We start from the raw sequence: 13,647 nt of genomic DNA on the forward strand, positions 1-13,647 counted from the left end.
CCTGGATGGATTCTCCCCACCAGCTGACTCAGTAACCACAAGCTCAGGCAGCCATATACCTTTCTAATCTTTTGAACTGGCCAAAAGGGTTAAAGTTCATACACCAGTGGCTTCAGTAGAAAGTGAATCTTCCTTCTAACCTATCGTCCAACCACCATCTCCTTTCCCAGAGCAACTATTTTTCCAGTCCTACACATCTGCTCAGATATATTCTTTGCGTATTTACCATCATTTCTGGGCTTCCCTGGTGGCTCAGTGATAAAGAATCTGCCTGCCAATGCAAGAGACGCAGGAGATGTGGGGTCAGAAAGATCCCTTGGAGTAGGAAATGGCAACCCACTCCAGTATTCTTGTCTGGAGAATCCCATGCACAGAGGAACCTGGTGGGCCACAGTCCATGGGGTCGCAAAGAGTCGGACATGACTTAGCAGCTAAACAACAAACAGCGCGTCCTTTTGGATATATTCTTTGCATACGCATAGACCTAAGTTGGAGAAGGCAATGGCACCCCACTCCAGTACTCTTGCCTGGAAAATCCCATGGATGGAGGAGCCTGGTGGGCTGCAGTCCATGGGGTCGCTAAGAGTCAGACTTGACTGAGCGACTTCACTTTCACTTTAATCTTTCATGCATTGGAGAAGGAAATGGCAACCCACTCCAGTGGTCTTGCCTGGAGAATCCCAGGGACAGGGGAGCCTGGTGGACTGCCGTGTATGGGGTCGCACAGAGTCGGACACGACTAAAGCGACTTAGCAGCAGCAGCAGACCTAAGTTTCTACATCTCAGCTTAAGAGGTGACGTAAGGCTGTCTGACTTTGCTGCTGGTGGCACTTCTGCACTCAGCTTCCACCTTGATGGGGAAACACACAGATTCCAGGTGATGGCCTCGTGGAAATAAACTATGGAAATAAACACGCTGTTATGATGGCGCTCACTCAGGATGAGGCCTGCGTGTTTGCTTTCAGCTGCTCACACCCACTTTCAGAAAGGACGTTGGTCAGTACCAGGTCCAGATTTAGAGCCCTGTTACTCCGTGCCTGAGTAACAGGAGCGACCATTCATCTGGTCCTTGCTGCTTCATTGCATGCTGGGCAACTGGGGTGGCTGTCCCCGCGTGTGGGGTTTAACACGCGGGGACCGACGGGCGTCTGTGTCAGTGGTCGGCTCGCATGGTGTGTTGCTCACTTTTCTTCTCTCTGTGTAGCTTTGGTGTGAAGCTTATGGACTTCCAGGCCCACCGGCGGGGTGGCACCCTAAATAGAAAGCACGTATCCCCTGCTTTCCAGCCACCACTCCCGCCCACAGATGGCAGCACCTTGGCTCCGGCGGGCCCAGAGCCCCCTCCTCAGAGCTCTAGGGCCGAGAGCAGCACAGGGGGTGGGACTGGCCCCTCCTCTGCAGGCATTCTGGAGCAGGGGCCCAGCCCGGGCGACAGCAGGTAAGGAGGCCAGCTTCTGCTGGCAGTGGGTGCCAGACACCCCAGCCTTCTTGCAGGTGCTGGCCTGCGGGCATGGCCTCCATGTCCCAAGGATCATTTGGCACAGCATGAACCATCTTTGCCTTCACTCCTCCTGGCAAAGGATGGAAAAAAAGACTGCAAATTGCTTGCTTCCTTTCCTGTTTTCAAAAGAAAGCAACATTTGTTTGCATTCTTTACCATACTGCTTTAGGGGTGGGAAGCTAGAAGCCAGTGAGTGTCTCACAGTCATAAGCCTCTCCTACCTGTTTGATGTATACTCGTTGTTCACGTAGCACTTGCTTGTTGTCATCCAGAACGCTAACTAGTAAATGCTGGCCTGTAACAAGTTAGTAAGATAATCATATTCCTCGCATTCCTTCACTCATCCATTCAGCCATCCATCCAATCAGATGTAGTGAATAACTGTGCTGGCCACTATACTGAGCATCCCCCCAGCCCCCTGACTTTAAGTCTTGTAGGGGAGGGGATTGTAGAAAATAATGGTAGATTTTCTTCGGAGGCTCTTTGGTTACTTCACCTTTTGATTAGCCACCTGGAGTGGACTGTGAATTTATAGCAGCTTTAGGGAAAAATACCTTTGACCTGGAGACCTTTATTGAATTGGCGTGAATTCAGTTCTCCACTCTGACCTGGGCAGATAGCCACGAGAAGCCACTTGAGGTGGTATGTTGGGTGGTTCAGAGCTGGCAGCTGCTATAAAAGATGAGCCCCTCTTGTACATGCTAACATGTTTACTGTATTTGGTCTACCTTGGCCACCTATAAAGCACTGAACGGTCATATATCAAGTAAAATAAAAGGTAAAACAAGGATGGCCGCCTGTGAATCGTGCACTTTTTTCCTGCCCAGAGGTGACTTTGCCTTGGGGGAGCTCCCTCAGGTCTTCTCCTTTGGTGGGGAGAGACTGCTTGTCATGTGCAAAGCATAATGAGATGAGAATCTCATTAAATTCTCATAGCTAACTGAGGGCTTTGTACATTCCTACATTCCTTTCTACCAGCATAATTGAAGGAAATATACCTCCTGGTTAAAAATAACTAAGGCCTCAAACTCCCTGGTGCTTCAAACACGCATTGTAAGCTCCACCTTGGCCTGTCCATAACTCCTGCCACACAGGTGTTCATTTGGGCCTAAATCTTTTGCTTGGAGAAAAAGTCTTAGCAGACTCACACATTTTCATTTACCTGCAGCGTTCAATTTGTTTTAATCAGGCAAAATATTTTATTTAAGACAAATTAGTCTTCACCGCAGAAGGACAAGTAGGATCTCCGTCATCAATTTGCTCTTTGTTTTTTGTGCTCTGTAGATATCTTGGGGTACATCTCATCAATGGCATTTACCTTGACAAATTGTAGCTGTAAAGTTCAGTATACAGAGTTCTGAGCCAGGGATTAGTGGAACCTCAGATCTGATCTCTACGCCACTATTAACCCACCCTGGACCTTGAGTAATCATTTAGCCTCTCAGAGTTTCTCTTTCCTGCAGGCCAAATTATTGATAATAATTGAGCACTTGATCATTTAGCATAGCATTAGTGTTTTGCTACTCCATTTGCTTAGTTTTGTCCAACGTGTATGTCAAAATGGTATTATTTTGAAGTCCCAAAACCCTTTCATGTCTTTAAATGTTGCCCAATTTAAGTACAAGCTCATTAGAACTTGAAATTTCTTATTGATTGCTGCAAAATGGCCTCTCATGATTTTTAAGTGACAGAGTAGTTGGAAGACCATCTGGTGCCATGAATCTCAAAATCTGTGATCCTGGCTGGCACCAAATAGATACCAGCTTCAGAGACACTGAGTGAGCTATTTAAAAGTTCAGACCACCTCCTTGCCTGCTATGGGGAAAACTAGTGGGAATCCCATACTTTACAGCATGTTTAGCTTTTCTAGCTGGAAATGCTTGACATCTAACGTGGCTTCTGCTCCCCATAGTCCTCCAAAGCCCAAGGACTCTGTAGCTGCCCCCGCGCCCGGGAGGAACAGCAGTCAGGCGGCCCCCGGCCCAAGCCAGGCCCAGGCAGCTGCCGGCTCCCATCAGCTCTCTGTGGGCCCCGTGCACAATTCCGCCGGCCCGAGCCCTCACACTGTGCGCCGAGGTAAGTCCCCGCCACCTTCACTCGTGCCCTTGGGGAGGGACACGCACACCTCCCTGGGTCAGCGTAGCGGTCAGGCTGAGAAGCTCTCCGGCTGATGGTTCCACATCTGTTGTAAAGTGGCAAGCAGAAATACCAGTCGTTAAGGAAAAGAATCCTTAAGGGAAGTGGAAAAATGGGGAGCAGGCAAACAGACCTTTCAGAATATGTTTGAGCTACCAAGCCTGAGAGACAGTCGTTTCTCCAGAAATGCTCCCTGTTTTCCAGGAACCTGGTGTTCCAAGCCCTCACTCTGTTTTCAGAATCACAGCCTCTGTCCCAGCCAGGCTTCCTGGGCCTGGGAGTCCCCAGGCTCTCTGGATTGGGCTCTGGGCCTCTGGGTCCCCATTCACATGTAATCTGACCTGCTCCCACCTGTGCCACTGTGGTCCTCACCCCCGCAGGCAGGGACATGGCTTTTTTTTTTTTTTAATGAAAAATTCTTTAAATTCTATAGTGCTTTACAGTTTTTTCAAAAGTTTTGCACACGTGATTTAATATAATCCCATAATAACACCCCCTTTTTTCCATACCCCTTTCTTGCCCCTCCCCGCATCCCTCTCCCTAGTGGTAACCACTGTTTTGTTCTATGTATCTTTGAGTCTGCTGTTTTTTTGTTTTATTCACCACTCCGTTGTATCTTAGATTCCATGCAGAAGAGATATCATACAGGATTTCTCTTTCTGACCTATTTTGCTCAGCATAATGCCCATCAGGAGGGGGATGGCTTTAAGCCACAAAGCTGAGTGAGTCATCCTGGCTGGAACTCTCCATTCCTTCCATGCAGACCTCCCACCAGGCACCCTGCATGGCCTGGCCACGTGGTCTAGGTTGGCCCCTCTGAGCCCAGCTCTTCCCTTGTCCCTTTACTGACTTCAGCCTCACTGGTCCACTCTCTGTTCCTCAGATGCACTAAGCTTACTCCCTCTTTAGAGCTTCTGCACATGTTTTCTCTTCTAGAACATTCTGTCCCACATCTTCACATGGTTCCTTCTTTTTTATTTTATTGGGGTAGGAGCACATGAGATCTACCCTTTTAAATATTTGTGTATAATAGACAGTACTGCACTCTTCAGTGCATAATACAATCCTGTACTGTAGACACAGTGATATACAAGAGATCTCCAGAAGCTGCCTAACATGACTGATACCTTATGCCTGTTGAATACCAGCTCTCCATCACTCCCCGTCTTTACTCCTGCCCCCAGTCCCTGGCAACGCCCATTCCACTCCTGGTTCCAAGAGTTTGACTGTTCTTGATACCTCATGTAAGTGGAATCAGTTAGAATAGGTCTTTCTGTGACTAGGTTGTTTCACTTCGCATCATGTCTTTAAAGTTCATCTGCATTGTTATATATGACAGAATTTCCTATTTTTTGAGGCTATTCCATTTTATATATATACCAACTTTTTTAAAATCCAGTCATCCCTTCTCAGTGTAAGAAAAAAATTTGGAAGTAATTTTTGATGCAAATAAAGTATAGAAGATCCATATCCAATATACTGAATACTAAATTTAAAAAATCAGGAGCCACTTAAAGGGCTGATATCCTGTTCATCATAAAATTGAGATAAAAATTAGTTGTACTAAGAAATACCTTTTCACCTCCTTGGGAAAAATGACCATTTTTCTTTAAAGAAAAAAAAAATCCAGTTATCCATCAATGGGCAATAGATTGTTTCCACATCCTGGCTATTGTGAATCATGCTTCAGTGGACATGGATGTGCAAACAGTCTCTTCAAAATCCTGATTTCATTTCTTTTGGATAAATACTCAGAAGTGAGATTCTTCAATCAATGTGGTAGTTTTATTTTTAATTTTTTTTAGGAGACTTCATTCTGTTTTCCATAATGGCTGTCAGATCAGATCAGTCACTCAGTCGTGTCCGACTCTTTGCGACCCCATGAATCGCAGCACGCCAGGCCTCCCTGTCCATCACCAACTCCCCGAGTTCACCCAGACTCACGTCCATCGAGTCAGTGATGCCATCCAGCCATCTCATCCTCTGTCGTCCCCTTCTCCTCCTGCCCCCAATCCCTCCCAGCATCAGAGTCTTTTCCAGTGAGTCAACTCTTCGCATGAGGTGGCCAAAGAACTGGAGTTTCAGCTTTAGCATCATTCCTTCCCAAGAAATCCCAGGGCTGATCTCCTTCAGAATGAACTGGTTGGATCTCCTTGCAGTCCAAGGGACTCTCAAGAGTCTTCTCCAACACCACAGTTCAAAAGCATCAATTCTTTGGCGCTCAGCCTTCTTCACAGTCCAACTCTCACATCCATACATGACCACAGGAAAAACCATAGCCTTGACTAGACGAACCTTTGTTGGCAAAGTAATGTCTCTGCTTTTGAATATGCTATCTAGGTTGGTCATAGCTTTCCTTCCAAGGAGTAAGCATCTTTTAATTTCATGGCTGCAGTCACCATCTGTAGTGATTTTGGAGCCCAGAAAAATAAAGTCTGACACTGTTTCCACCGTTTCCCCATCTATTTCCCATGAAGCGATGGGACCAGATGCCATGATCTTCGTTTTCTGAATGTTGAGCTTTAAGCCAACTTTTTCACTCTCCACTTTCACTTTCATCAAGAGGCTTTTGAGTTCCTCTTCACTTTCTGCCATAAGGGTGGTGTCAGCTGCAGATCTGAGGTTATTGATATTTCTCCCTGCAATCTTGATTCCAGCTTGTGTTTCTTCCAGTCCAGCGTTTCTCATGATGTACTCTGCCTATAAGTTAAATAAACAGGGTGACAATATACAGCCTGATGAACTCCTTTTCCTATTTGGAACCAGTGTGTTGTTCCATGTCCAGTTCTAACTGTTGCTTCCTGACCTGCATACAAATTTCTCAAGAGGCAGATCAGGTGTTCTGGTATTCCCATCTCTTTCAGAATTTTCCACAGTTTATTGTGATCCACACAGTCAAAGGCTTTGGCATAGTCAATAAAGCAGAAATAGATGTTTTTCTGGAACTCTCTTGCTTTTTCCATGATCCAGCAGATGTTGGCAATTTGATCTCTGGTTCCTCTGCCTTTTCTAAAACCAGCTTGAACATCAGGAAGTTCATGGTTCACGTATTGCTGAAGCCTGGCTTGGAGAATTTTGAGCATTACTTTACTAGCGTGTGAGATGAGTGCAGTTGTGCGGTAGTTTGAGCATTCTTTGGCATAATGGCTGTACTTATCTACATTCCCACCAATAATGTATAAGAGTTCCAGTTTTTCCATATTCTCACCAATGCTTGCTGTCTGTTGTTTTTTGATATTAGCCATTCTAGCAGGTGTGAGGTAATATGTCGTTTTGGTTTTGATTTGCATTTTCCTGATTGTTACAATGTTGAGCACCTTTTCATATGTCTGTTGGCCATTTTTATGTCATCTTTAGAGAAATGCCTCATCAAGTCTTGAGTCTATTTTAAAATCAGGTTATTACTTATTTTGCTGTTGAGTTGTAGGAGTTGTTTATATATTTGGGGAACTAACACCTTTTCAGATACATGATTTTGAAATTTTTCTCCCATTCTGTAAGTCGCCTTTTCATTCTGTCGACTGTTTCTTTTGTTGCTTTACCAAAGCTTAGTAGTTTGATATAATCCCACACATCTATTTTTGCTTTTGTTGCCTATGCATTTGATGTCATATCCATGAAACCACTGCCAACACCAGTGTTATGAAGCTTTCCCCTTGTGTTTTCTTCAAAGAGTTTTACAGTTTCGGGTCTTACATTTAAGTCTTCAGTCCATTTTGAGTTGACCTCTGTGTTTTGTGTAAGATAAGGGTGTATTTCATTCTTTCACATGTGAGTATCCAGTTTTGCCAGCATCGTCTGTTGGAAAAACTATCCTTTTCCATTGTGTATTCTTGGTACCCTGTTGAAGATCAGTTGGCAGTACAGACACAGATTTATTTCTGTGCTGTCTGTTCTCTCCATGCTTCAGGTCTCAGCTCAAAGACTTCCCCAGTGAACCCTCGCTGACCACCCAGTCTGAACTGAGGCCCACCACTCACACAAGTCATTCTCTTATCACATCACTCTGTTTCTTTCAGAGCCTTTTTCTCCATCTGAAATTTTTAAATTTGTGTTTTAACATATTGCTCGTCTCCCCTCATAGCTCACAGAACTGGGATCTTGCCTGTCTCACGCACTCCTATATTCCTAGTCCTGGTCCCGTGCCTGTTAGAGAGAGGATACTCAAATATGTATGGTTTGGGAGCTAGAGAAGCTTGAATGATTCAGATCTCGGGATGATTTTGCTCTCTTCCCACCATCTGGGACATTTGGCAATGTCTGGAGACTTGGAGCAGTATTGGCATCTAGTGTGTGGAGGACCAAGATGCTGGTAAACATCCTACCATGTGCGAGACAGCCCCCCGCAACACAGAACCATCTAGCTCCACATGTCAGTAATGCTGAGGCTGAGAAACTGGTCTACAAAGAGACATGATTCACTGAAGATGTTTCTAAAGCCAGTTAAATTCCACGTGAACCAGGGCACCCTATGTCTTAACTCCAAACTGCATTTATCAGAGTATGGATGATCTTCAATATAAAATGACATATATATAACAAAAAAATATATTTTTTAATATTAAATTTGATATAACTTTAGACTTAAAGGAGAGTTGCAGAGATAGTGTAGAACATGTACACATAGTCTTCACTGAACCTCTCTTAAATTTTTATACTTTTATGGAACAACTATAGACATCAGAAAATAACACTGAAACAGTGTTATTAGCTGAACTTCAGGCTTTGACCACATTTCCCCAGTTTTTCCAGTAAAGTTCTCTTTCTGTTCCAGTATCAATCCAGAATCGCACATTTTTAAGGTGTACAGTGTGATGATTTAATACATGTATTCACTGTGAAGTTATTACCCCAATCACAAGAGGTTAATATCCAAGATATATAAGAAACTCATACAATTCAATAGCAAAACAGAATATCCCATTTAAAAATGGGCAAAGAGTATATTTCTGAGTTCATTTTCTTGTGTTATCATCTCAGTAACCAAGACTGGGGAAACAATAAATAACAGTTTTGCTATTAAAAAACAGTTTTGCTATTACGGAGGCTCTCCTATAAGCCACCGTCATCTTTGTCTGCATCCTAACTGATGCTCGAGGGAAGTTAGGTCTTTTCTACCTGGATTCCAGGTATAGCCCTGGAAGCGAGGTTGAGATTCCTTCATAGCCCCTTTAGGAGTTTTTCCTGCATCACAGATCTCAGGTTTCCTCACAAGAAGAGTCTGAGCCTTTGTGCACCATCCACCTGCTCTGGCTCAGCCTCCCAGCACCTGCGGGGTGGGCTTAGACGAGGCCTTCCTCCCAGCCTGGCCTCCACGCGGGACTCGGACCTTGTTGTGCTATTCTCGTGCTTTCTCTCCAGATTCCCACTACACCCTTAAATGTCAGGAATGATCTTTTATTCAGCATGAATTTGTATTTAATATTGTTTAGAACAGAATGCTGGAAATTTTTCTTTTTAAGTTGCTTATGATAACAAGAGTGCAGCTAATGTTCCAGATTCCTTTGTCAGTGGGTTGGTTGTTTCTGTGGGAAAAGATCTTCCCATTTCCAAGGTCAAAAGTTCTATCAAGCAAGCAGAGCAGACTTTATTCCTTTTTTATTCCTGAATTCTGGACCTTATGAGCAGGGAGCCAGGCAGCGTAGGAAGGAAGAAGAGAGAGAAAAAGAGTCCAAGGAGGCCACAGGACATGGTGTGAGCCTGTGCTCTGCTCTGTACTGGCTGTGTGACCCTTTACAAACACTTGACCTCTCTGAGCCTCGGTTTTCTGCACATGAAATGGATATGATAATGCCTGTCTTGCAGTGAGCTTATGAGACTTAAATGAGACAGTCTGTGTAAAGGGCCTAACTTGGTGCCAGTCACGTATTAGGTGAATGATACACCTTCATTTCTTCCCTTTGTTTCCCTCTTCCTTTCTTGCAGGATTAGAAGGATCTCAGCAGAATTTGAAAAAATGCTAAAGTTTCTCCTTTCCACTTATTTCTCCCAACCCCACACCAGCTCCAGACTTGTTTTTTTCTCCTACCCTGCCATCCTTGGTACCCAATCCCCACCCGCAGTGATACTGATCTTAGCTGATGTAGGAAGTAGAGTGATGCAGTTCAACTCTTGGAACTGAATCCAAGGCTATCATCCAGATTTATACTTTTATCTAGAATATATCTATTAGCACAAATGATTCTGGAATTTGTAGAATTTCTTTCAATAATAAAAAAATATCATGCCCTCTAGGAGATGATACCTCAGGGCAAGGGGTCCATGGTTACGTACAGGCGGCCCAGTCATGCTTAGAGACCTCCTTAGCTATTCTTGGAGAAGGAAACGGCAACCTACTCCAGTATTCTTGCCTGGAAAATTCCATGGATGGAGAAGCCTGGCAGGCTATAGTCCATGGGGTCGCAAAGAATCGGACACGACTGAGCGAATAATACTTAGCTGGTCTTAAGGTGCTTGACTCCATGTAAGTGGGTCAGCCTCTGTTAACTGAGTTTTCTAATCATTCAGCTTTTAAAATGACAGGTTTTTAAAGACCTATATGTGTACAATGTACTTTTTAAAAAAATAGCCTTTTTATTTTGGAATAATTTTAGATTTACAGAAAAGTTGCAAAGGTAGTCTAAGAGTTTCGGTGTACTTCTCACTCACTTTCCCCTATGGTTAACATCTCCCATCACCAGGGTACTTTATCACCAGAGTTGGCTGTGAAACCAACCCTGGTACATTACTACTAACCAAACTCTGTATTTTGTTCAGATCTCACCAATATTTCCTCTACTGGCCCTCTTCTGACCCCAGCTTGATCCCCGACCCCCAGGACAGCATGTAGCATTTAGTCAACACCACCTCTCCTTACCGTTTCTGGACTGTGACAGTTTCTTAGTCTTCCCTTAGTTTTTCGTGGCCTTGACAGTTCTGGGGAGTCCTGGCATTTTGAAGACAGTCTGTCAATTTGCGTGTGTCAGACGCTTTTCTCATGGTTAGGCCGAGACTGTGGGGTTGGGCGAGGAGGACCACGGAGGGGGGTGCCCCTGGCTGACATGGGGTTGGGAGTTGGGGCAGGTCCGGATCTCACCTGGCTTACATGGTGAGGTTAAGCTCGGTACCCTGGTCCAGGGGGTGTTGGCCATCCCCAGCGCTCCGCTTCCTGAGAGGTGTTTTTCCTTTGCGCAGCTGTTAAAAAACCTGCTCCAGCACCCCCGAAACCAGGAAACCCGCCTCCCGGCCACCCCGGGGGCCAGAGTTCTCCAGGAACATCTCAGCACCCACCCAGCCTGTCGCCAAAGCCGTCCACCCGCAGCCCTTCTCCCCCCACCCAGCCCCCGGGCCAGGCCCCGGGCCAGCCCTGTGCCACGTCGCAGCTCTCGGCACCGCGGAGGTACTCCAGCAGCCTGCCTCCGATCCAAGCCCCCAACCACCCGCCGCCGCAGCCCCCCACGCAGGCCGCATCGCCGTCGGCGCTCACCAAGCCGGGCAGCCAGGGCCCACCGGCGCCCGGTGAGCCTGGACTCGAGCAGTCGTCCCACACCCCTCCCCAGACTCCAACGCCCCCCAGCACTCCGCCCCTCGGAAAACAGAACCCCGGCCAGGCGGTGAGTAACCCCGAGACCGCACAGCCACACGCTGGAACCTTACCGAGACCGAGACCAGTACCAAAGCCAAGGAACCGGCCCAACGTGCCCCCGCCCCCTCATCCTCCCGGCGCGCACGCCGCCGGGGACGGCAACCTCAGCATCGCAGCTCCCACCGCCTCCAAAATAGTCACAGGTAAGTGGGAAATGGATTCAGACAGTTCCCCTTGCCAACTCTACCTTGCTTTATTACTATTCTCCTTCATTTAGGCTTCCATTTTACATCAGGGGTTGGCAAACCAGGACTGTGGGCCAAATCTGGCCCCCAGCTTGTTTTCATAAATAAAGCCTTCCGTTTGTTGACATGTTCTTTCTAGACGCTTCTATGCTAAAACAGCAGAGTTGTGTCGGCCTTTGGAAAGTCCTATACTCCCAGAGCCTTCAGAGTTCCTACCTGGCCCTCAGGTTTGCCAGCCCCTGATGTATAGGGTCACTATGTTTGAGAACCATCTACGTTTACATTTTCTAGGTATAATGACCTCATCCAAGTGGAAGGTATTGTCCAACTCGAGCATGATATTCATTTCTTAGTGAACTCATTAAAATGCTTGTTTTCTTTTCAAGAGTAATTTACAGTAAGTGAAGCATTTCAGGTATAATCTTAAAAACTATGTTTTGTGCTAACTGGATGCTCTCAGCAGGGAGATTTGAGATGCATGAGAATGCCAGCCTTTAATGGCAAAGAACAGAAGAATTGAGATTTCCTTTTAATTCTTTGAAAACCTGTTTTAGGTATTGATGATTGTACAGATTTTACCTGTCTCATGGGATATTTTTTATTGGCAGTCTGGAACATAACCATTTATTTAATTGTGATTTTTTTTTTTTTTAATTTCCATCTCAAGTGCTCCAATTTACTGTTTAAGGATGAGATGGATGGATTTTTTTTTAATGTTTTTAAAAATGGTAATTAGGAGCTTTGAATAATTTCTTAGAACAGCCTAGTTTTACATTTTCCTAAGTGGAGCTGTTTTTAGAGAAGTAGCTGAAATATATCTTTGGGCCCTCCAGCCATGCTGAATGACATCTCTGCTAAAAATGAGCAAAGGATACATCCCACCCTAAGTGACGAGGGTTAACCGACTAGTTTCTCTTTTGATAACTTTTTTCCCCCAGGAATATATTGCGTGATTTACATGTGTTATAAATTGTGAGCTTTTTTTTTTCTGATGACACCTCAGCTTTTATTTAAAAAACAAAGCCACATTGGTTTGTTTGTTTGTTTGTTTCCCAATAGATGCCCTTCCTAGCGCCCTCACAGGTGGGGAAGGTTTCCAGGAGTAAGGTCTGTAACCCTCCCCAAGCAGCTTGCCCGCAGCCCCAAATGCTCCTGCTTAGCCATGTTTTGTATACGTGTTTTTGACTTTGTGCTCAAGAGCAGCCGTCCGACCCCCTGCCATCCATTCTCTAGCAGGTAGACATCACTCTTGTTTATATCAGAAGCACTTGGAGCTGCAGTGCTCCAAATTCGAGATGTAGGTGTCAATAGATCTCGAGCCCAATTTCAAGCCGCTCAGATAAGAATACTAAGAAATGTTTCCTTTCTTTTTGGTAAGCTTTTCCCAAGCGTCTGCTCTGCTCAGCGTGATTTCCCTGTCATTGATTGGCTCCTCAGCGTCCAACCAAAGAGAACTGGGGTGCAGTTAGCCCAGAAAATGGCATCCCTTATGTCTTGAGCTTTAATTTTGAATTAACTGCATGGAGCTTCTTAATTTGGTGTTTAAAATTCTCAGGATCCCCCATCCCCTCCAAAAAAGTTCTTTCTCCAAAGATCCCACACTAAATTTCTTTGCATTCTGGCATGCTTACATTTTGCTTTCTTAAACCACATGAGCTTTTTGAAAGGTACTGTGAGGCTCATCTGAATCTAGCCTTTAGGTCCACGCTTGGACAGCATAAGGCTCTTGTCATGTGTCCAACTCAGTTCTAATCAGCTGACCTGAGCCTTAAGCCTTCAGTGGGCTACTTAGAGTTTTCCCAGCTTTGGCCTGAGGAAGACTTTCTGTAAAAACCAGAAAGGGAAAACAAGAACTCAATCTTTACAACCAGTGGAGGGCTCAGGTCTTATTCTACCTTCCTGACTCCTGGGTAATGAACCCAGAAGTCTGCAGTTACCCAGTTGGGTGTGGAAATCACAGAGTGAAAAGACTAAACCCTAATTAAGGCTGAGCCTTTTAACACTTTAATTCTTGTGATACATCAGAATTTTATTTCCAGATCTTCCCTTTTCTTTAGAGGAAAGACTACAATCAGAATTGTATCTGCTCTTCACTACCATTGTTATCCGGGTGTTTTTATTCCAGAAACTTATTTTATTGATGTGCTATGACACTGTAATGTTCTGTACTTTAACAACTGTCAGATAAGTGAAATTTGATA

General features: G+C 45.1%; 1 protein-coding gene across 7 annotated transcripts in view; it reads left to right on the forward strand.

The window, feature by feature from the left end:
• Positions 1 to 13,647, forward strand: part of ARHGAP17 (Rho GTPase activating protein 17) — a 100,705-nt gene that overhangs the window by 80,006 nt on the left and 7,052 nt on the right. For 3 of the 7 annotated variants that reach the window (XM_070362665.1, XM_070362663.1, XM_070362666.1), the window contains 3 exons: positions 1,205 to 1,438; positions 3,414 to 3,577; positions 10,811 to 11,404. In XM_070362665.1, the coding sequence (XP_070218766.1) occupies positions 1,205 to 1,438; positions 3,414 to 3,577; positions 10,811 to 11,404 (992 nt within the window). Of the gene's footprint in view, positions 1 to 1,204; positions 1,439 to 3,413; positions 3,578 to 10,810; positions 11,405 to 12,505; positions 12,683 to 13,647 lie in introns of all 7 variants that reach the window. The other 4 variants (XR_011462638.1, XM_070362664.1, XR_011462639.1 and 1 more) reach the window with 3 other exon arrangements.

The sequence above is a fragment of the Bos mutus genome, chromosome 25 (assembly GCF_027580195.1).
Source record: "Bos mutus isolate GX-2022 chromosome 25, NWIPB_WYAK_1.1, whole genome shotgun sequence".
NCBI classification, from domain to species: Eukaryota; Metazoa; Chordata; class Mammalia; order Artiodactyla; family Bovidae; genus Bos; species Bos mutus.